This window comes from Megalobrama amblycephala, linkage group LG1 (genome assembly GCF_018812025.1).
Source record: "Megalobrama amblycephala isolate DHTTF-2021 linkage group LG1, ASM1881202v1, whole genome shotgun sequence".
Lineage (NCBI taxonomy): Eukaryota > Metazoa > Chordata > Actinopteri > Cypriniformes > Xenocyprididae > Megalobrama > Megalobrama amblycephala.
Window position 1 is genome coordinate 8,651,493 of NC_063044.1, and position 21,919 is coordinate 8,673,411.

Genomic DNA, 21,919 nt, shown 5'->3' on the forward strand with positions numbered 1-21,919 from the left:
TTCTGACCACTCACACAAGACAACTCAGACCTGCTCAAGTCGGCGCCGCCACCAGAGCAGAGGGACACAGCAAACTTCAGACTCCTTTGGACTGAGAGCAGAGGTAACAAATGCTTCTGTCATCAACCCTAGGTCAGTCTGAAACACTCTTCACACTACAAATCCCATAAACTCTTCCTGCAACCACCTGCTTCATGGGTGTCCGAATGACAGGTGACACTGTCAGGGCACCTGCAACCTCGACACCTGCTGAGCAAGCTCAAAGCCCTGAACCTTGCCACCAGCAAACGTCTCGCCCGCACTAACTGACTTTAGGGTGACAGGTGACACACCGTCAAGGCACTGGATGCGTTGATTCCTGCAGCACCAGCTCAGAGAACTTAGCTTGCCCACGGTCTGCATCAACGACCACCACTCCAGGAGACACATACAACCAGGGCCCATCACAGCCTTCCAACCTTGTGTGTCAGTGATGTGTCTGATCTTTCTGCACCTTCAATGTCGCTCACTGTTGCCATAAGAGAGACAACAACGAGCGAAAGGGGGGGAATTATGTAATGACTGAGGCAAATCAGACACAATTATTGGTTAGTTAACCAATAGTTTTAAGCTCACTCTGGAGTCTGTCCCCATCCCCCGGGAAGTTTTCAGTTACAAGTTTATTGCGCTGAGGAATGTGGTTGCCGCATGGAGAACAGAGTAGAGACACAGAAAATCTGCATCTTCCCTGCATTTTCCACACAGAACACAGACTCTATGGCATTAATGTATAGACAGACTGTGCTATATATGATTCCTTCTCAGGAAATGGTATCCATTATTACTGATGTTGTATTGTACTCATTGTATTTACATGTTTGATGATTGTTAAATGTTATGACCTGCACGGTAACTTCAATCATGCCATGTTTAGTGTCTATACGTTCGTAGCGGGAAGATTTAAATGTTTGTGTATGCGGTACATCCATACCTGTGCAACACATCAGTATTAAAAGAATACTTAATAGTTCTGATTCAAGAACTCAGCTTGTTAATCTTTCTGGGTTGTAAAAGCCCTGACAGGAGGGGTATTGCCACCCAGAATTACAACATCTTCATTGGTCCGGTCAACAACTGAGAGGTGTGACTTTGACCAGAGGTTAAAAACCAGCGAACAGTGCCACTCCCTCTCTTCTTCTTCCTTGCTTCTGGACCGAACAAATCTCCTTGCGGGCGGCCTCTCTAGGCCCGGCCGCAAGGCTGGTAGGCCCCTGGCCTACAACACCCAGCCATGTGCTCATCACCCAACAGACTGGCAACAACTTCAGATGATAACTTCAAGAGTTATCCTCAACCTGCAGATCCGACGCTCTTCAGCCTAAAGGCATCTTGCAAGTATCGTACATTTTAATGCTAAACAGTGATTTAGTATTGATTTGTAAAGACTTTACCTTTGCTATTGCTAAAAGAAACTGATGAGTCCTTTCCAGATTGCCTTTGACATTTCATGTAGCTCTAGTAACAGCATCTCTTCCGGTTCAACACTATCATTACTCATTCTGACTTGCGTGTGTGTGTGTGTGTGTGTGTGTGTGTGACCCTTTATGTATGTTATGTTATGTGTTTGTTAGTTTAGTTATGTGTTTGTGAGTTAGTTAATAAAGATTGTGCACAATACACGTTTGGTTCTGACTCCGTCTGCTAATGAATTGCCTCTTAAGTGATAGATCCGGACTACGCGAGTAGTACAGTACAATAAGAAATATTATTTTTCCATAACTTGGAAATTGACATTTCTTAGAATTAATAAACAATCAACACTGAGCGTTCACTGGACGAACAGGTTAACTGATTGTAATGTTAATTTTAATGTAGCTACATCCAGTTAATCTGATTAACGGATTTGCATATTCATAATTAATCATAATTAATAATCATAATGAGTTATGAATAATTATTAATATTTCCCCTTTGAGTTAATTTTCGCTACAGCTGAGAAAGTGAAAAATCACTCACAGCTCTTGAATGGAAAATGTTCTGAAAGCACTCTTTGTTTATTGCTTGTAATGTTTCGTTGTTCCTCTTTATTATCTACTAGGCTACTTGCTTTTGTTTTGAAAATGTATATATGTCCCTATATAAAAATGTTTTCATACAGTTGTATTAATGTATTTTTTGTAAACTTGTAATTATTTAAAAAGTACTTATAATATCATATTTAATTAAAATAATGAGAATAATAAACAAATTAATTAATAAGAAAAAAAGTATAAAGAATTGTTTTGGAATCGGATCGTGTCTCCCATAATTGGATCGTGAGGTGCCTAAAAGATTCCCACCCCTATTAAAATGCATATTTTGCCTGTAATTTAACTAAGGTCTACTAAAATGTGATCGATATCGTCTGAACAGTGGAAAATATTGTGATATGAATTTGAGCTCATATTGCCCACCCCTAACATGCGTACCGTGAAAAATGTGCACTGCTTCTGCTCTGCTACAGCATGCGGTGTGAATCAGGCGTCATTTGTTAACATGCACGCCAACGTGCAGTGTGGTGTAAAACAGGCTTTACACCAATATCATGACATATGTACAACACTGAAACTTTATTATTTTTTTCGTGCAAAAACGACAAGCTTAACATAGGCTGAATTATTTAGCCTAGGCTACTAAAATGAACACCAAAATTTAATAGGAACTGTAAAAATTATAGAAATTTATGCAAAAAAATTGATGGAAAACTGGCAGCCTGCATGTTTCTTTACCTTGACCACCTTCCATATGGATAAATTTTCTGTTCTGATCTCAACAAGTCTGTGCAAACTACTGAGTAGACAACAATCACAGGCAGCATTTTTATGATGTCATCATGTACACTTACAAATTATTTTACCAGTATTTTAAAACTACAAAAATACAAAACACTAAAGTATTTTGATACAAAATATAAAGCCATTTTCATCAAATACAAATTACAACATCCTATTTTATATTTGAAACACGTATTTGAAATAAATGTATCATAAATACTGCCCATCCCTTAGAGCACACCATCCCTCAATGTGATAAAGGTATGTCCCATTTATAACTTTTTATAACTTTTTTTAACATATCCATGAGGCAGAGGGAATCTGAAATTCAGTCATGAAAATGGAATTTACAGTGTAACGCAGATGTCCAGCATCTGCCACCTCACTATATGAAGACAACATACAAACATCTCCAGAGCTACTCTGACAGAATGCTTAATGAGCATTTAATCATTTTATTTGAGAAAAAAAAAAAAAAAAAAAAAACACTTGTCAAATTTAAATATTGTCAAATACACTATGAAACTCTAGTTCTTCTCACTCTGAAGGTCTTCACTACAACATGTCAAAATAAAAGTTGGGTTTAACTTGATAATATTAAGATAATATTATATAATTGTGCCAAACTCAAATTGTTTGCAGAGATGTACTTTAGTGGAGCAGCATTTACTTTGAACAGAGCCCCTCCAGGACACTGAAAATGCACCAACAAGAATACAGTGTCAAGCTTCACTCTGAAACAAGAAGTGAGTCAGATTTTATACTTATATATCGTAATATATATTGTATCCTTTGCACACCAAGGCATATCACATTCTCACAACCATATATTCTTAGAATTCATTGAAAATTTAAGAAACATCTGGTGACTAACACCATTTCATATAGTATACTCGCAAACACCTGTTCTCACTCTCATGGTCAATTTCAGGCTGAGATGCTAAAGCTGTTCCATACACAGCCGCTAGAGATCTAGCTTGTGCAGTGTTGTCAGAGGCTACAATATCCATGCATAAAATAAATGTATTTGAAAACGCCTCTTTTTTTCTTCAGACTTAATTTACAAGTCATACTTCTCAGGTCGAAAAATATGGAAATCTGTATAAATCAATATCTCTTCATTGTTATTTGTTCTCCAACCCCATCACCCTCTCAATTTCACCAACCCCAGCAGAAATCATCTTAGACCCATATCGCACAGCTGACATACTACTAAAAATATTCTGCTTTCCTCAGCGGACATGGCAAACTGATTATTTTTTATGAATTTATGACCTGAATAATAAAAGCTCTAACAGACATGGTTACTGTACTGCAAAGTGTGAGTAAACAGTTTCATAATGATTTTTCTGTAAATAACAGTTTTACATTGAACTTGTTTTCACAACACTTACTCACATGGAAAGCGGAGGGAATTGATACTTGCTCCTAAGCGATGATTTTAGCTAATTATAACAGTGGCCATTTTTTGATGCCTTAAAGGAGCCATGGTATTAAGTCTGAGTGTTTTAGACAAGAAATAATATAAAATAATATAAATAAATATAATTTTTTGCAAATATGACTTTATTAACTTCAAAACATGATAAAACAAACCTCAAAAAATCCAAATGGCTCCAAATGACATTTTCTTCTTAAACATTCTAGAAAGGGAACTATACTTGAACATGAACATGACTGAATCAATGTGAAACACAAACCTCAGTGTGTTGAGTTGACAGTTTGGACTCTTTAATCCAGCACAAAGTAGCTTCACTCCTGAATCCTGCAGGTCATTTTTACTCAAGTCCAGCTCTTTCAGGGGGAAGTTTGATGATTGTAGAGCTGAAGCTACAATTTCACAGTGTTGCTCAGTGAGTTTACAGTTTGCCAATCTGAAAAAAAAGAGAGCATGCATACTGGTGTCTCCCTAAGGTTTCAAGAATTGACAATAAATATTGTCAAATACAGTATGAAACTCTAGTTTTTCCTCACTCTGAAGGTCTTCACTACAGCCTGTCAAAATAAAAGTTTGGTTTAACTTGAAATTATGACAGACACATATCACTATTGTACAACAGAATGTATTAATAATAATAATAATAATATATATATATATTTGTTCATGTTTTTAGTAAACCTCTGTTGCGCAGCACGTTTCCAAAACATACATAAAAGGATATAAGTTGTTTTCATTTGATTACATTTTAAAGCATTAATTAGTTTGTTTTATGCATTCATTTGATTATCACTGTTTTTGATAATATATTTGTATTAAATCACAAAACACAGAATCCAGCTAAATTAAAAGACAATGCAGATTTTCTGAGTAAAATAAATTTCATAAGCTGTCTTATTCTTAAACATTGTAATAAATTATTAGCGATAAAAGATTATTTCAAGATTGTTATAGTAAAGCATTTGTTGAACCAAAAATCCTGTTGTCATTCATTTAGCTGTCATTGTAACTGATGATGATGATAATACTACTAATTGATTAATACCAATTAGTAGTATTATCATTTTCAGGACACTGAAAATGCACCAACAAGAATACAGTGTCAAGCTTCACTCTGAAACAAGAAGTGAGTCAGATTTTATACTTATATATCGTAATATATATTGTATCCTTTGCACACCAAGGCATATCACATTCTCACAACCATATATTCTTAGAATTCATTGAAAATTTAAGAAACATCTGGCAACTAACACCATTTCATAAAGTATACTCGCAATGTACTGCAAAGTGTGAGTAAACAGTTTCATGAGGATTTTTCTGTAAATAACTGTTTTACATGCAAAGCGGAGGGAATTGATACTTGTTCCTATGCGATGACTTTAGCTAATTATAACAGTGGCCATTTTTTGATGCCTTAAAGGAGCCAGGGTACTAAGACTGAGTGTTTAAGACAGAGGGTTTAAAATAATATAAATAACTTTTTTTTGGAAAATATTACTTTTTTTTTTTCTTTTTTTATTAATTTTATAAACATGGTAAAACCTTAAAAAAAAAAAAAAAAAAAAAAATCCAAATGGCTCCAAATGCCATTTTTCTTCTTAAACATTCTAGAATGGGAACTGTACTTGAACATTAACATGACTGAATCAATGTGAAAGCCAAACCTCAGTGTGTTGAGTTGACAGTTTGGATTCTTCAGTCCAGCACAAAGTAGCTTCACTCCTGAATCCTGCAGGTCATTGTTACTCAGGTCCAGCTCTCTCAGGGGGGAGTTTGATGATTGTAGAGCTGAAGCTATAATTTCACAGTGCTGCTCAGTGAGTTTACAGTTTGCCAATCTGAAAAAAGAAGAGCTCTGCTTCAAATGCATGCTGGTGTCTCCCTAAGGTTTCAATAATTCCTTGATTAACCAACTTCACCAGAAAATATGGATGATTCACTCTCTGGTCTTTACAGCAGGAAAGTCAAGCTAATTAAATAAAGATGTGACTTAATTAAAAGCCATATACTGTGTATGACGTAGAGGTGTGCAACATATATAGTCTACAATAATTTAGTAATTGTTGTTTTAACCATGTGCAATCTGACATTATCGAGTATGTCCCTCATTTTACAAACAAACTCTAAAACAAAACAAATACACACTTAGAAAGTACATAAAACTGTAGCCTTTTTGGTTTAGGTTAGACTACTACAAATGCACATTTAGAGTGCACACTCTCACTGTGTGATTTACTCTATTAAATACAATAAAAATGCCCCAGTATGACCATTTGGCATTTAAGCTATATTGATATCACATGATATAGTTAGGCACTCTCACAAAGTAGAGCTGCATGATTAATTTTTCAATTTTTTTTTTTTTAATAGAGATCACAATTCTACCATGGTTCTGAAAAGAGAACTACACAAAATAACATGTAATTTATTAGAAACTCTGACAAAATAAAATTTTTAACAGTCACTTGTTGCTTACCGATATAATCAATACAGTCATTATTTGAAACTTCAAGTTATTTTCAAAATGTGATTTACTCTATTTTGATCGCTACCTTAGATATCAGTGTTTTCATCTGAACTATAAACTTTTATCTCAGTACTTCTGGAAAAAGTTGAATTATTGTAACAGAAATAATGATACTGTGTGGTTGACCACACCTGTGTGGTTGTTTGTGAAGCTGTTTCATACCAACTGCTTTTTGGGTCAGCAGCAGCACGAAAAAAAGATTTAAATGTTTGCTGTGTTCATGCTTGTCAAAGATTTAATAGACATAGTCAAATTGTTGTCATTTAGGAATAAGGATCGCGGGGGTGTTTGAATCGAGATTGTGATCTTTTAATGATTAATCAATCGTGTAGCTTTAACAAAAAGAATGACGTTTTTTAAAATATCAGCAAGATTGCAAATGTGATATTGATTTTATACAACAGTTTAATAAACAATTAAGTTATTTACATTTTAGACACAATATTGCCTGTTTTGCTTTATTTCACCAACGAAAATAGTAAAAAAAAAAAAAAAGCCACATCAGAAATGTTTTGTTACCCTACCTCCTGGGTGTTTTAGTTTCATATTTAAAGTATCTTTTAAATTTCATATATCAATGTTTTATTTTTAAAACATCAAAACATTATTTATGCATTTGTAACTGCAGATTAAATGTATTTATATCACCTCTGAGCTACATTAAACAGTCTGCGTAAATGCATCTAAATGCCATTCAGATGCAGCTTCTGTGTTTCCTCTGCATTGGAAAGACGGATTTTGTTGTTACTTACTTTATTTGATTGATAAAAGCCCTATAGAGTTACTATTCTAAATGAATTTACTGATTAATGAATTTATTGATGCAATAATTTGACAAATAAATTTATTGAAGTAATAATTTGACATAAAATAAATACAATAAATGATGCATAAGCTACATTCAATTATGTAAGAAGAAAAATGCAGTAATAAAGGTAAAAATCAAAATAAACTTATTGGATGATGTCATTTCTGTCACTGCTGCAACTAAATTCGCACAAAATATGAAGAATAACGAAAACTTTAGGATTCAGCTGTCCATGGCAGTCCTAAATCAGCCAAGGTACCAGCACAATAACACATTCAGCAAAATAGCATCTGATCATCGTTGTTGAAAAAATCCGAGAAAATATTGAAATATCATTTTTTGTCGATATAGCACACCCCTCAAATTATGGACAGTCTTATTAGCCAAGTGTCATTATATTTTTTTTAACATACAGTTTCTCTAATAGATGTGATTTTTACATAAACCAGTCCTATTGACTAGATCAACATTTGTTTTAGTATTAATTCATTTTTTTAAATTAATACTATATTTAATTTTAATTAGTATTACTTTTTTAGTATTAAATAGTATTAATTTGGATGAAAATTAAAACAACATTTAGCTGCAAGTTTGTTTATGCTTGTGAACACAAACCCAGAAATTACTCATCAAACTTTCATTAAAAATTATTTTACATTAGGTTCATATTGTAATATTATTATTAGATCTTCACACTCACAGAGCTTTTCTGCAGTTCCTCACAGCAGGTACCAGTCATCTCCCCTCTTTTGATTTGATGTTCTTCATAAAGTCTAACTCATCCATCACTTCCTCTGACATCATGATCATGTTTGCTAATGTTGAACATTGAGCAAGAGAAAGACTTTTTCTTTTTGTTTCAGATTTTAAAAATGCCTGCATTTCTTCAACAACAGAATTATTTTTCATCTCAATCAAGCAGTGTGACAGATTCATCCATCTTTCAGGACTGACATTGTTTTTTTGACCTCGTTTGAGGTTGTAGGTTATTTTCTTGATGCTCTCTGGGTTGTTCTCTGTGTGAATCAGCAGATCCTGTAAGACTCTCTGATTGGACTCCAGTGAGATGCCATGAAGGAATCGAAGGAAAAGATCCAGATGTCCATTTTTACTTTTCAAGGCTTTATTGACTACTTCCTTCAGAAACACATCCAGAGAAACATTCCCACACTGAGTTCTGGACTTTCCTGTCAGGAATATTTTCAGAACTTCAGTGTTCTTGTGTAAATAGCAGAAAAACACATACAGCGCTGCAAAAAACTCCTGAAAGCTCAGATGTACAAAGCTGTAAACCTTCCTGTGATAAATCACAGATTCCTCCCTAAAGATCTCAGTGCAAATCCCAGAATACACTGAGGCGTCAGTGACGTCTATGCCGCTCTCTCTCAGGTCCTCCTCATAGAACATCACATTGCCCTTCATCAGCTGATTCAAAGCCAGTTCAGCAAGTTTCACAATCACATCTCTGTTGGACTGCAGGAGATTCCCTGGATCTCTCTCTTCATACTTCTGGTTCCTCATATTTATTTGAATGAGGAGGAAGTGTATGTACATTTCAGTCAGAGTTTGAGGGATTTCTGCACTCAGATCTTGTTTAAGGATGTTTTGAAGCACAGTGGCTGAGATCCAACAGAAGACAGGTATGTGGCACATGATGTGAAGGCTTCTTGCTCTTCTGATGTGTGAGATAATTCTGCTGGCTTGATGCTCATCACTGATTCTCTTCCTGAAATATTCCTCCTTCTGAGGGTCATTGAATCCCTGAATTTCTGTCACACGGTTGATGTATTTAGAGGGGATCTGATTGGCTGCTGCTGGTCTGGTGGTGATCCAGATGAGAGCAGAGGGAAGCAGATCTCCTTTCATGAGGTTTGACATCAACACACCCACTGATGAAGTCTCAGTCACACCAGAAACTTTCTCACTGCCTGAAAACATCAGTGTAATTCTGCTTTCATCCAGACCATCAAAGATGAACACAACTGTGCATTCATCATACATCTTTGAGTCCAGATGTTGAAGTTCAGGATGAAAGTCCAGCAGAAGTCTGTGAAGACTGTAGTGATGATCTTTAATCAAGTTCAGCTCTCTAAATGGAAGCACAAACATGAAATCTACATCCTGATTGGCTTTTCCCTCGGCCCAGTCCAGAATGAACTTCTGCACAGAGACGGTTTTTCCAATTCCAGCGATGCCTTTAGTAAGAACAGTCTTGATTTTGTCTTGTTTCTCTCTTCTCTTCTTCTCATATCCTGGTTCAGGTGAAGGATCAAATATGTCATTGCAGTTGATTGGAGTGTCTTGGAGTGTCTTGTAACTTTTCTCCATCTGTAGCACCTCATGTTCTTCATTCACTCCTTCACTCTCTCCCTCTATGATGTACAGCTGTGTGTAAATCCTGTTCAGGAGGGTCTGATGCTCTTGTAGTTTGACTCCCTCAAATACGCTCTCATATCTGTTCTTCATGCTGGTTTTGTGCTGGTCTTTGACTCTCTGAAGATCTTCATGCACTGGTTGGTGAGAATCGAGCTGCAGAGCTGCTTCTGTGTCATGATGACTGATGTGTTTCTGACAGGAGGAGGATGTGCTGGTCTGACAGGACACATCTCTGATCTGGTCAGCTCTCCCACCACTGAAAACACATTAAGAAGAACAGAGACACAAAAACAAACAGAAAATGTTTTTTTATTAAATAGACTCATTTTAAATACAACATGATTTCTATTTATTGTAGCCAAATGATGTCCTGACATCCCATATAGAGTTCCCTCAAGATTATTTTTAGTTCCAATATTGTTTCTTTATACTGAAGATTAATACTGCCCCCATTTATGATAGATAATGACCAGTATATTTAAGTTAGTTAATAAGAAGAAATTGTCAGTTAAGAACAAATTGTCAGTTAAGAAGAATTTCATTCTTAAGAATGTTTCATGAATCTGACCCCAGGTGTTTGCTAGACACTCTGGGACGTACTGAAGCCTTCTTCACTCCAGTTGAACAGCTCTCCTTGAAGTTCTTGATGATCCGGATAATGGTTCTTTTATGCAATATTCTTTGCAGCAATTTCCTTGCATGTGAGGCCATTTTGATGCAAAGTGATGATGGCTGCAGGTCTTTCTTTGGAGGGAACCATTGCTAACACAAGAACACAATGACTGGAAGCATTCTTCCCTTCTTTTATAGCAATCAGCCTGCTCTTATAATCCAATCAGAATGATAGAGTGATTTCACCTAGCACTCATTCACACTTTCACGTGAGCCAATCATATGATTAGTGAAATTATTTTGGCTTTTTTAAAATGCATCTGATCACTCCATACAATAACCTAGAAACAACTGAATGAACACCACAACAACTGAAGCAGTAAACTTTGTGAAACACAAAATTCATGTCACTGCCAATACTTTTGGCCACAGCTGTAGTGTTAAATAGGCCTAAGAAAGCACACAAATGCAAGTAAAAGTAACAATATAATTGGTCTGTCAATCAATTTAATTATTTCTTAGTGATTGATCTAATATTTTGTTTGTCTTTTTGTTATTAGGTTCAATAATTTGTGTGGATGACACTAGTAGTGTAAGCAACAACGCTCTTTACTTATTGTGGTTAAGTATCTGGAACTTTTGTGGATAGTAATCAAGTGTTCAGCACTAAAAACAGGTGGAAATTAGATTTAAAATATATTTTGCTATCAGATCAAAAATTATCCATCCTGAAAGTTTCCTGGAAGCAGTTAAACACACTCTCCTAACACATGAATTATTATGATCAATCACAGATGCCATCTTATACTTTAACCTTAGCCTTCACTTCCTTACCCTTTCACACGTATCCAACATTATTAGCTGACATTAGATAGTTACTTACACAGGGTCAATGTTCACTGCACCATCACTGAACACAGGGGAATCAAGCATGGATCTGTTACTCTTAATGGACACACAGTTGGATACTGGAGAAGCTGCTCTCTTTCTCTTCCTGCTGATGACACAGGAAAAAGACAGAAATATTTCAGATTAGAGGTGGGCGATACCGGTAGACACGGATTAACTATTTTGGATTATAATCTCTATCGCAGTTACGTTCATGTGACGTTACTATTCTGCGTGTGTAGTCACAAATGTTTAGCGTATACATGCATTTTTAAAAACAAGTGATTTAAAACCATAGAAACATAACAGGCAGCAAAACAGAACTAATTTTGCTATGTGAACGCACTGTCAGAGAGACGAGCGCACATGAAGCCACCACTTTATTAGCCTTGAACGGTTAAATACACACTTGCATGTGTCAAAATGCCTGTCTTTGTTTGCAAGTATCCTAGTAAATAGTCATTTAACGTAAACAGTTGAGAAAGGAAATGCATGTGTAACAGTAATAGTATAATCAAACAACAAAAGAGAGAAAATCACTCACTGCTCTTGAATGAATAACTTTTTGTAACTTTAATAAGAACAAATTTAATTTACACAGTAATGCCCAGACAGTTTTTTTTTATAAACATTTGATTACTTTATACAATTTATGTAGAATTTCTTATTTAGCACTTGAAGTTTTTCAAGTCTATTTTAGTTGTGTCTGTTCTAATGTAGTTTTTTTTTTTTTGTCCTATTGCTTGTAATTAGTTCATTTGTTCTTGTTTTATCACCTACTGTTTACATGTCTTCAAGTAAGTTTTTTTTAAGTTAGGCTAGTATTAGGGTTTTTTTTTTTTTGTGATATTGACATTGGACAAGAATTATGAAATGTCTATGTCATGATACTCACACGGGGTTAGAGGTCATCACAGGTCCGTTAATGCAACTCCATGCAAGAGGGGGCTCTTGCATGGAGTTGTTACTCCTCACAGACACACAGCTGAATCCTGAAGATGGTCCATTACTGAATTTAGGGGGCTCATGCATGGAGTGGTTACTCCTCATAGACACACAGCTGAATCCTGAAGATTGCTTCCCTAGAGGCATTGTTGCTGCCTACTCGCTGGATGGGCTGTATGGAAAACTGTGGCTCGGATGGCAGGGGGGCACAATATCCTTCCTCTACATCAGCATCCTCATACCGTAGGAAATTGTGAAGGATGCAAGTGGCCTTCACCACTGCATCTGCCACTTCTGGTGAGACACCCAGCACTCTGTGGTAGAGTCTCCACTGGGCAGCAAGGATCCCGAATGTGCACTCCACCATCCTCCTGGCACGGGAAAGACGGTAATTGAATATACGCTTCTCTCTGTCAAGGTGTTTTCCAGGGTAGGGTCGGAGAAGGTGCCTCTTCAAAGGAAAAGCCTCATCACCCACAAACACATGTGGCACAGGCTGAAGGTCTTCTGCTCCTGGTAAAGCTGCATCATTTGGCAGGTCAAGGGTCCCCTGGTGCAGGGCCTTGCCAAAGTTTGAGGCACAGAGGGTCCCACCATCGCTGCTTTTTCCAGATGCCCCCACATCCACCATCCGGAACAGGTACCGGGCATCAACTACTGCTAGGAGGACGATTGAGAAGCTCCCTTTGTAGTTGAAATACATGGACCCTGTTGATGATGGGGCCTCTATTGCTACATGCTTCCCATCGATGGCTCCAAGACAGTTGGGAAAGTTACAAAGCCTTTGAAAGTCTTCAGCAATCCTCTTCCAGTGGTGTTGTTCAGGGAAGGGCATATAATCCTGGACCATGACAGACCATATTGCCTCACAAACTTCTCTCACCACCCTTGCCACTGTGCAGTAACCCACTCTGTAGCTAAAAGCTATGGATCTGAATGAGTCTCCTGTTGACAGATACCTGAAATAAATACAAAAAAAAAAAAAGTTGCAAAGGGCCATTAGTTAATTTTTTTATAGAACATCTATTTAAGTCATACTTTAATTATATTAAAGTACATTAAACGATTTAGATGTAAATATCTTGTGTCACTGAATATAAATAAAAGTAAATAAGTAAAATAAGCGATGTTGTACCATTATATATTTATATATTTATATATATATATATATATATATATATATATATATATATATTATAGCGATGACTGTAACCATGTACATGTACTATTTTGGGACACTTTTACTTTATTTGAGCAATTTTCATTTTCTGCTACAACTTCTACTCCATTATTTCCAAGAGACAAATATTGGATTTTATTTTTACTTCACTGCATTACAGAAGACTGAATATTTAGATTAATAACACAATATATAACAGTAAGCGCAAGTTCTGAATAACGTTACGTCTTCCATGTATGTACATACCTCAGACAAATGCAGAGACGTTCTTCCGAGCTGATGGCCTCTCGGTACTTTGTGTCTCTCCTTGTTATAGAAGGTCCAATTTTCCTTAACAACACTTCAAATTGTGTCCTGCTCATCCGAAAATACTCCTTGAACCGACTACTGTCCAACTTCAGTTCTTGGACCAAACGATGATACTCACCGAGAATTTTTCTCGCCCCCAAAATCTCATGAATCCACATACGGCGTGTCCGTCCTCTCTTTCTACGTGGTTCAGCCACCCCTTCATAAGTGCGACCTTACCAGGTGCTGTCCATTGCGGCGGTGCTGAATTGGTTGATATCGATGGCTCGAGAATCGATAATTCACTATACAGGGGCTTCTTCACTGCATTATGTGAGAAATAAGTGTTCTTTATAAAAAGAAGCACTTCAGAAGTAGAATTTATTTATTTATATATCAGGACATTTATCAGGACTCATGGGATGTTATAAAAGCAATCCAAATTGCAAACAAGATCTATTTTGTAATTTATCTATATTCTGGGGGCGCGGAGCCCCCATTAGCCCGAGTTTAAGGCAACCGTTGACCGTAGAGTTAAGGTTTCAGGAAATCCAGTCCTGTTCTGATTACCGTTAAATTAAAAGGATTTGTTGTGGAGTGAGGGGATATAGCTTAGGTTAAAGTGTTTAAAATGTTTGTAAAGGTTTTTTTTTTTTTGGTTTTTACCAGTATTTAATATATAAATCAATGTTTTCAATTACGAGGTTAACGGGTGTTTTTGAAGTAAGATCAGTTTCAATTTCATGAGATTATTTCCTCTTCTTGTCCGAGTTACATTTCTCCATGTTGTAAACTCTAGAGGTGAGGCTTCTAAACCGTTAATTTTTAGTGGTGTGATATTCAAATGACAATTATTTTTAGCCACCACATTTATCAATGTACGATAGGATTAGTGACATACAATGTGATGTGGCAATTAGAATTTAAAATGGACTGAGTAAAGCTCTATTGACGTGTGATGCCGGTGTCATGAGAAATCGAGTCCGCGATGTCTTGACTACTTACAACCTGTTTAACTATTGAATGATGTTTATTACATTAAGTGCACAAACATGCTTGAAATATAAAATGAATGCATGTATTTTATAATAAAAAAAACTTTTTTATATAAAGATAAGGATTGTTGCAACATAATTTTACACATTACTAGAGATGTGGTATAATACTATAATAGATTTTTAATAAATGTAATATAAAAGACATTAATGGTCATTATAATGCATTTAAATGATATAAATCATAAAGTGATTTGCAGGAATTGTAATCAGGTGCTAAAAGTATTAAAAGTCAGCTGAACCAGTGGGATCACAGAGGGTCCAAAAGGAGACACAATTACTGGGGTGACTCGATTTCTCATCACACCGGTGATCCTGGTTACTGTGCTGTACTGTTGTGATCTTACACCAGATGTGAATGACCAGCCACAGATTGATAAATTCTGAAAGCCTGTGCAATACATCCGTGTGGCGACCAGGGCGGGCGAGAGCCGTGAGGGAACGGCGCGAGGCCGGTGGCGCGAGTGTTAATGAGCTTCACCTGGGAGGCGCACCGGCCTTGCTTCCCTCACGGAGGAGCTCCGGAGGCATAAAAGGAGGAGCGACGTCCGTGAAGGACGAGAGAGGACCAGGCCTGGACTTTATTTTATGTTTTATTATGTTTGTGTGGCCGGCAGACGTCCGCGAGGGTCTGCCGGCATTACTTTCGTTTTGTTCTTTGTTTATTTTGGTATTAAAGTTTTGTTCAACGTTCGCCGGTTCCCGCCTCCTTCTTCCCACATCTACTAACCTCGTTACAATCCGTTAATACATTAATACGATCCTCAACTGGATGGAACTGAAATAAATACTTTGAATGTTGCGATCCTATCAGACTTATGATAGCAACCTGAGTCGTAACAAAGCACTGTTCGCCAGAGGAGAACTGGCCCCCCGACTAAGCCTGGTTTCTCACAAGGTTTTTTTCTCCATTTAACACCTATTTGCCACTTGTTTGCCACCTGACGTCACCTATTGGAGTTTTGGTTCCTTGCCGCTGTCGCCTTTGGCTTGCTTAGTTGGGGACACTTGACATTTGACTCGACATTCGATTAGACCTTCAATAAGGAGGTTCAATCAACTCTGAGTTAAAACTTGAACTCTGACTTGACTTACCCTGATATGAGAAACTCTGAGTTTTCTGTTTCAGAACAGCTGAATTGAGTTAATTTAGTCAGAGTAGATTGACTCCGAGTTAAGCACGTGTACCACAACTACTGTATGAAAAGCCATGATCAATGGAGCTCCAAAATTACGATTCACTATGGCAACCATTATGCAAAAAAAGAGTTAATGTGAATAATGGGAGATGGAAACACATTTGCCGAATAAATTCTGACCTAGCGATCATTAAACCCATGTGATTAATCACATAATGGTGTTTTATTTACTATTGGTTACTAGGTTACCAATACCACAGTCATCCACTCAAACAACTTAATGTGCATTTTTTACAGCAATTTTGTACACAGTGTTTAAAAAGCAACTGAAAAACTTAGTTAATTTAGTAATGTCGCTACTTATAGTTAGCTACTCCCCAACACTGGAAATTAGCCATACAAGAGAGTTAAGGACAAAAACCTGACAAATGTCTTGAAATATAACATCTGAACAATGTCTTGAGGTGTGGTAACCATAGTATAAGCGGAATTGTAGACTCCGGTCCATTGAGTTACAAGAAAATAATGCACACCCGATGTGGTAATGTGGCCCCACTTATGAAGATAATCTAAACACAAATGCCAGGTTTCACAGGAAAGATATTAGTTTTGACTTATATCTTAAAATGTCAATTCCATTGTTTTGTCTCAAAAAACACCCCAGTAATGTTTTTTTTTTTTTTTTTTTCAAAGGCACATTTTAAAAAAGCTACTTAAATGTCCTAATTCAACTAAAGCCTAATCCTGACTTAATCTAACCCGTCTGTGAAACCGGGCCATAGTGATATATTCATAAACTATTTCAGTGTTTGCGTCTATAGCTTGAAAGTGGTTCACTCACACTATCTTTCAAGTTTTATCCAAATGTAGAGATACTAGGTAAATTTGTTTACCAACAGTACAGTATGTGCAGATTGAAATGTCCAAAGGAGGACGTTAAGAAACATCATAAAAGTGCTACATGCAAATTGTGCACTGTATCCCAAGTCTTCTGAAGCCATATGATAGCTTTGTAAAAGAAACTGATTCCAAGTCTTGTTTTCGGTTTTTAGATTGATTTAAAGCATTAAAGAAAGCACAACCCAAAACGCAGCTTTCACAAAAGTCACAACTTTATTGCACCAGGTATATCTATATTTATGTATTTGCAATACAGAATGACTTCTCCTTTTCAGAAAAGGCATTAGGTACAGAACCATCGATTCAAATATGACAAAGACACTGTTCTTCAGCATCCAACCTCTTTGAAAACAACCTATCTCAAGTGAATTTCTAAGAGAATACAGACATCCTACAGAACGCATAGGGAAGTCTTTGTCTGGCTCCTGAACAAGACTTCAGAGCAGTCTTTCAAACACACATCTATTGTTTTAATAGAACTTCCCATTTACAATTCCACAGACCTTAAATACATTAGGCTTCTGTTTAGCAATGTGCATTTTAACACGTTTCAATAAGTATAATTTGCAATATGTTCTATTCATTTTTAAAAATTAAACCAAGGCAACTTTTCTAAAACCCAAGGATTCATGAAAGGGATGGTGTTTAACAACAAGAATGACTGGAGGGGGTCACAGAGAGCACAAGGTAAGACTGTACAATGTTCTAAATAGGAAAGCGTCAACATTGGTTTACTCCTATGACAGCTCTTCAGTGGATAAGCATGTACATCATTTGACCCAATGCACGGTTAACAGACGTGGACCATGACAGGGTGTTTACAGCTCACAGAGATGATGTTTGGACCAGCTTTTGGAGAGTCTTTCCCTGGATTAGAGCATCCATGGGATTGCTTTTGTTGCATAGAGAGTAGAAAAGAGATGGGACACGCTAAATCAAAGACAAGGGCATACTCCGATTATTAAGGAATTCACCCCTCCTGGCAAAACACAGTGGTTTGTGTTAAGGCCTGCTTTTTTTTTAGCTCACACTGATGAAATGTATTGCATTGTTGTATGCAGCACTGTGCATAAAAGACCACGTCATCTGACTGGAAATGGTGACGTTTTGGGACATCTGAAGAGATGCTTTAGAGAGACAGCGGAAATTCTCACAAAAGACTCGTTTCACTTCAAAAATGTTATTGAATAGAGTTCTGTTTGAAGAAAAAGTCACTGCAAAGGTAGGTTTGAGGAAGATGGGCTAGTATTCAAGCAGGCAAGACATGAAAATATACAATCACAAGCAATAAATGTATTGCAATGTAAGACACTGGGGCTGTGTATGTGTGTGTGGCAAACTAAAAGGCAACACAGGCAAATAAATGCCTAATAATATCTGGAGTAACTGGCTCAAATATGAAAAAGCTAAATAATTAAGTGAGCAAAAGTCCCCCAATGGAAACAATGCAATTATTTATTGAGTCAGATAAATTATGTTTAAAACATTGGAGGGAGGGGCTTCGTTTTCCTGCGTTTATAAAGTTTCTCCTCTCAATAGAAGACCTCAGATCATGCATCAGTGGCCATTACAGCCCGAGTCTTGCCTAGATAAAACTGGCCCTGGTGAAGATTTGTTCTTATTACAATAAGAATAATTGAGACCATCAAAGGTTAACAGGGTGCTGACTCTACAGTTTGCCTCATTTACTATGATCCTAAGATCATAATGGCACCGTTAGGCATTTCAGATGGTGTATAAAGCCTCAGCAGATGACCTCAGCCTCATCGCTTTATTTCACAGTACTGCAGCGTTCTGGGTGGACTCGTGTTCTTCAGAGGAATCTGAGACGGATCCGACTGCTTCTGATCCAATAAGGCAACTGGTCTGCTCAGGGGAAACACACATAGGATCCGCATTTCAAAACTGCAAAAAGACCAAAAAAGACAGTAAAATGACTATAAACACATAAGAACATAATTATTCTCCAACAAGTTCCCATTAATGGCCATGTTCAATTGATTTAAAAAAAGTCCTTCTGAAATTTTAAGTCTGCCTATCAGTAAAGATACTGTTTGAAAGAACAGTACAAGATTTGTTTGAAAGTGGAATGGTTTAAAACACTTGAATGTTTAAATTGGCAAGACTTAAAAAGATGCGCAAATGATAAACTAGCCGGCAATGATAATCCCATCAACTGTCTTGTATCGCAGTGTGCAGCTCCCTTCAAGTGCAGAAACAATGTGCTGATGGGAAGACATTTGCGAGTCGTAATAAGAGTGAGAAGACGTGTACAGTTGAGTCTGTTTTCAAATGACTGATTTGATCTGATATTCTGTGTGGATTCATTTACTCATGTAACCTACATATTATAGTGAAAAATTGTTTGCCAGAATTTCCAGTATTATAAGTGGGAAATAACCAGTGGGAACGAGTTAAATTATGCACAATACCTACAATCGTGCGCCAAAATCGATTAAACATTTTATTATACATATTTGTGAAACATGACTATTCCAAAACTATTCCAAATGTAAATTGCCATTTTAAAATTCCATGACCGTACGAGAACCCTGTAAACAGAGCGTTACTGACAGACTGGGAAGAGAGGAGCTGCAACAATGTCAAATATGTGAAAAATAATGTATTTCTTTTGAACATTCAAGCAAGAAAACCCTGTTCTAGTAGAGCCCAAAAACAAAATCAATGGCAACACTTTGAAAAAGGGCAAAATATGTTCTTTAGATTTGACCAGTGTCTTCAGTGTCATCAAAAAACAGTCAGTTTATGTGCCAAGTTGAGAGGTTACGGATTGAACCATTTCTTAAACACAGTAATTTTCTCTCTTCAATACGTTTTGAAGTAAATTTAAAGGGATTTTTCTTTCTTTAACGCCAAGCCAGCTTCTATGGCTATATTCATGGTGAGAGACAGGTTTAATTATTAAATAAAGCTAAATAAGATGTTTAAAGGTGCCCAAGAACATGTTTTCAAAAGATGTAATATAAGTCTTAGGTGTCCCCTGAATGTGTCTGTGAAGTTTCAGCTCAAAATACCCCATGGATTTTTTTTAATTTATTTTTTTAACTGCCTATTTTAGGGCATCATTATAAAAGCGCCGATTTATGCAGCGTGGGCCCTTTACATTCTCATGCTCTCCGCCCACGGAGCTCGTGCTTGCCTTAAACAGCTATAAACAAAGTTCAAACAGCTAATATAACCCTCAAAATTGATCTTTACAAAGTGTTCGTCATGCAACATGTCTAATCGCGTAAGTAGAGTATTTATTTTGATGTTTACATTGATTCTTAATGAGTTTGATAGTGCTCCGTGGCTAACGGCTAATGCTACACTGTTGGAGAGATTTATAAAGAATGAAGTTGTGTTTAAGAATTATACAGACTGCAAGTGTTTAAAAATGAAAATAGCGACAGCTCTTGTCTTCGTGAATGCAGTAATAAACAATGGTAACTTTTACCACATTTAACAGTACATTAGCAACATGCTAACGAAACATTTAGAAAGACAATTCACAAATATCACTAAAAATATCATGATGTCATGGATCATGTCAGTTATTATTGCTCCATCTGCCATTTTTCGCTGTTGTTCTTGCTTGCTTACCTAGTCTAATGATTCAGCTGTGCACAGATCCAGACGTTAATACTGGCTGTCCTTGTCTAATGCCTTTCATAATGTTGGGAACATGGGCTGGCATATGCAAATATTGGGGTCATACATATTAATGATCCTGACTGTTACGTAACAGTCAGTGTTATGTTGAGATTCGCCTGTTCTTCAGAGGTCTTTTAAACAAATGAGATTTATATAAGAAGGAGGAAACAATGGAGTTTGAGACTCACTGTATGTCATTTCCATGTACTGAACTCTTGTTATTTAACTATGCCAAGGTAAATTCAATTTTTGAATCTAGGGCACCACAAAACAAAACAAAAAAAAAAAAAAAAAAAAACTTTAAACTAAATTTGGATTTACTTGGTTAAATCAAGTTCCTTAAATGGGTAGAAGTATTACAGTCAGGCAAAATATGTTTAATGGACAGTGGATTCAGGCAAGATGAGCACATTGGGTAGTTTTCTCCTGATAGTAAAAATGTATGTGTTAGTCTTGAGTGTCCTATCCTTGTATAAACAACTTGATCCCAGCGACTATTACAAGGGAGTATATGTCTTGTCCCAACATCCAGATTTAATTCATGTAATTTGTTGTTTAAGCACTGATCCCCTTCCGACTGCATTTTTTTTTTTTTTTGGTGTATGTATTTAAAGTTGGTTTCAGGTCTGTGAAGGGTAATAGAACATTTTACTGGTTCTGTAGATAATGCTTAAAGGGATAGTTCACCCAAAACTGAAAAATCATTTACTCAGCCTCAAGATGTTCCAAACCTGTATGAATTTCTTTCTTCTGCTGAACACAAAAGAAGATATTTTGAAGAATATGGTTAACCAAACAACTGATGGACTCCACTGAATGTCTAGTTACCGACATTCTTCAAAATATCTGTTGTGTTCAGCAGAAGAAAGAAATTCATACAGGTGTGGAACAACATGAGGGTTTGCATTTGTTTATTTATTTGATAGGGACAATGCAAGTTAATGAACATTAGTATAACATTTCAAAGTATGATGATAGAAAGGATGGATAATGGTTTCATATTTTTGTAACCTGGCATAGAAAAAGTTTGAACTGAGAAACAAGAAAAACAAAAACACGCCCAAGCACCTTTCAATGGCGATAGCCCAAACTGCTCCGCCTGCCTCCCGGCGTGACCGACCACATGTTACGATGCTCTTGGATTTTCTGGAAGACGTTTCCATTCCTTCTCTTCTCCTTTTTGTATTTTTTCATTTTCTTCACCTAATCAAGAGGAGAAAAATATGACTCAGTATACTGTGTAACACTAGTTAATATATAAAATACTGTGCACAGTATACATGCGTTGTATTAAAAAGAAAAAAAGGATGCCAG

General features: G+C 36.6%; 2 protein-coding genes across 2 annotated transcripts in view; one reads left to right on the plus strand and one right to left on the minus strand.

Moving 5' to 3' along the window:
* LOC125280859 (gastrula zinc finger protein XlCGF57.1-like) overlaps nt 1–21,919 on the plus strand; it is a 1,316,469-nt gene that overhangs the window by 59,149 nt on the left and 1,235,401 nt on the right. The window lies entirely within an intron of this gene.
* usp36 (ubiquitin specific peptidase 36) overlaps nt 17,146–21,919 on the minus strand; it is a 35,168-nt gene continuing 30,394 nt past the window's right edge. Inside the window, exons 20-21 of the mRNA XM_048151981.1 lie at nt 21,674–21,808; nt 17,146–18,856 (exon numbers count right to left, since the gene is read on the minus strand). Of these exons, the coding sequence (XP_048007938.1) occupies nt 21,677–21,808 (132 nt within the window). The 3' untranslated portion in view covers nt 17,146–18,856; nt 21,674–21,676. The remainder of the gene's footprint in view (nt 18,857–21,673; nt 21,809–21,919) is intronic.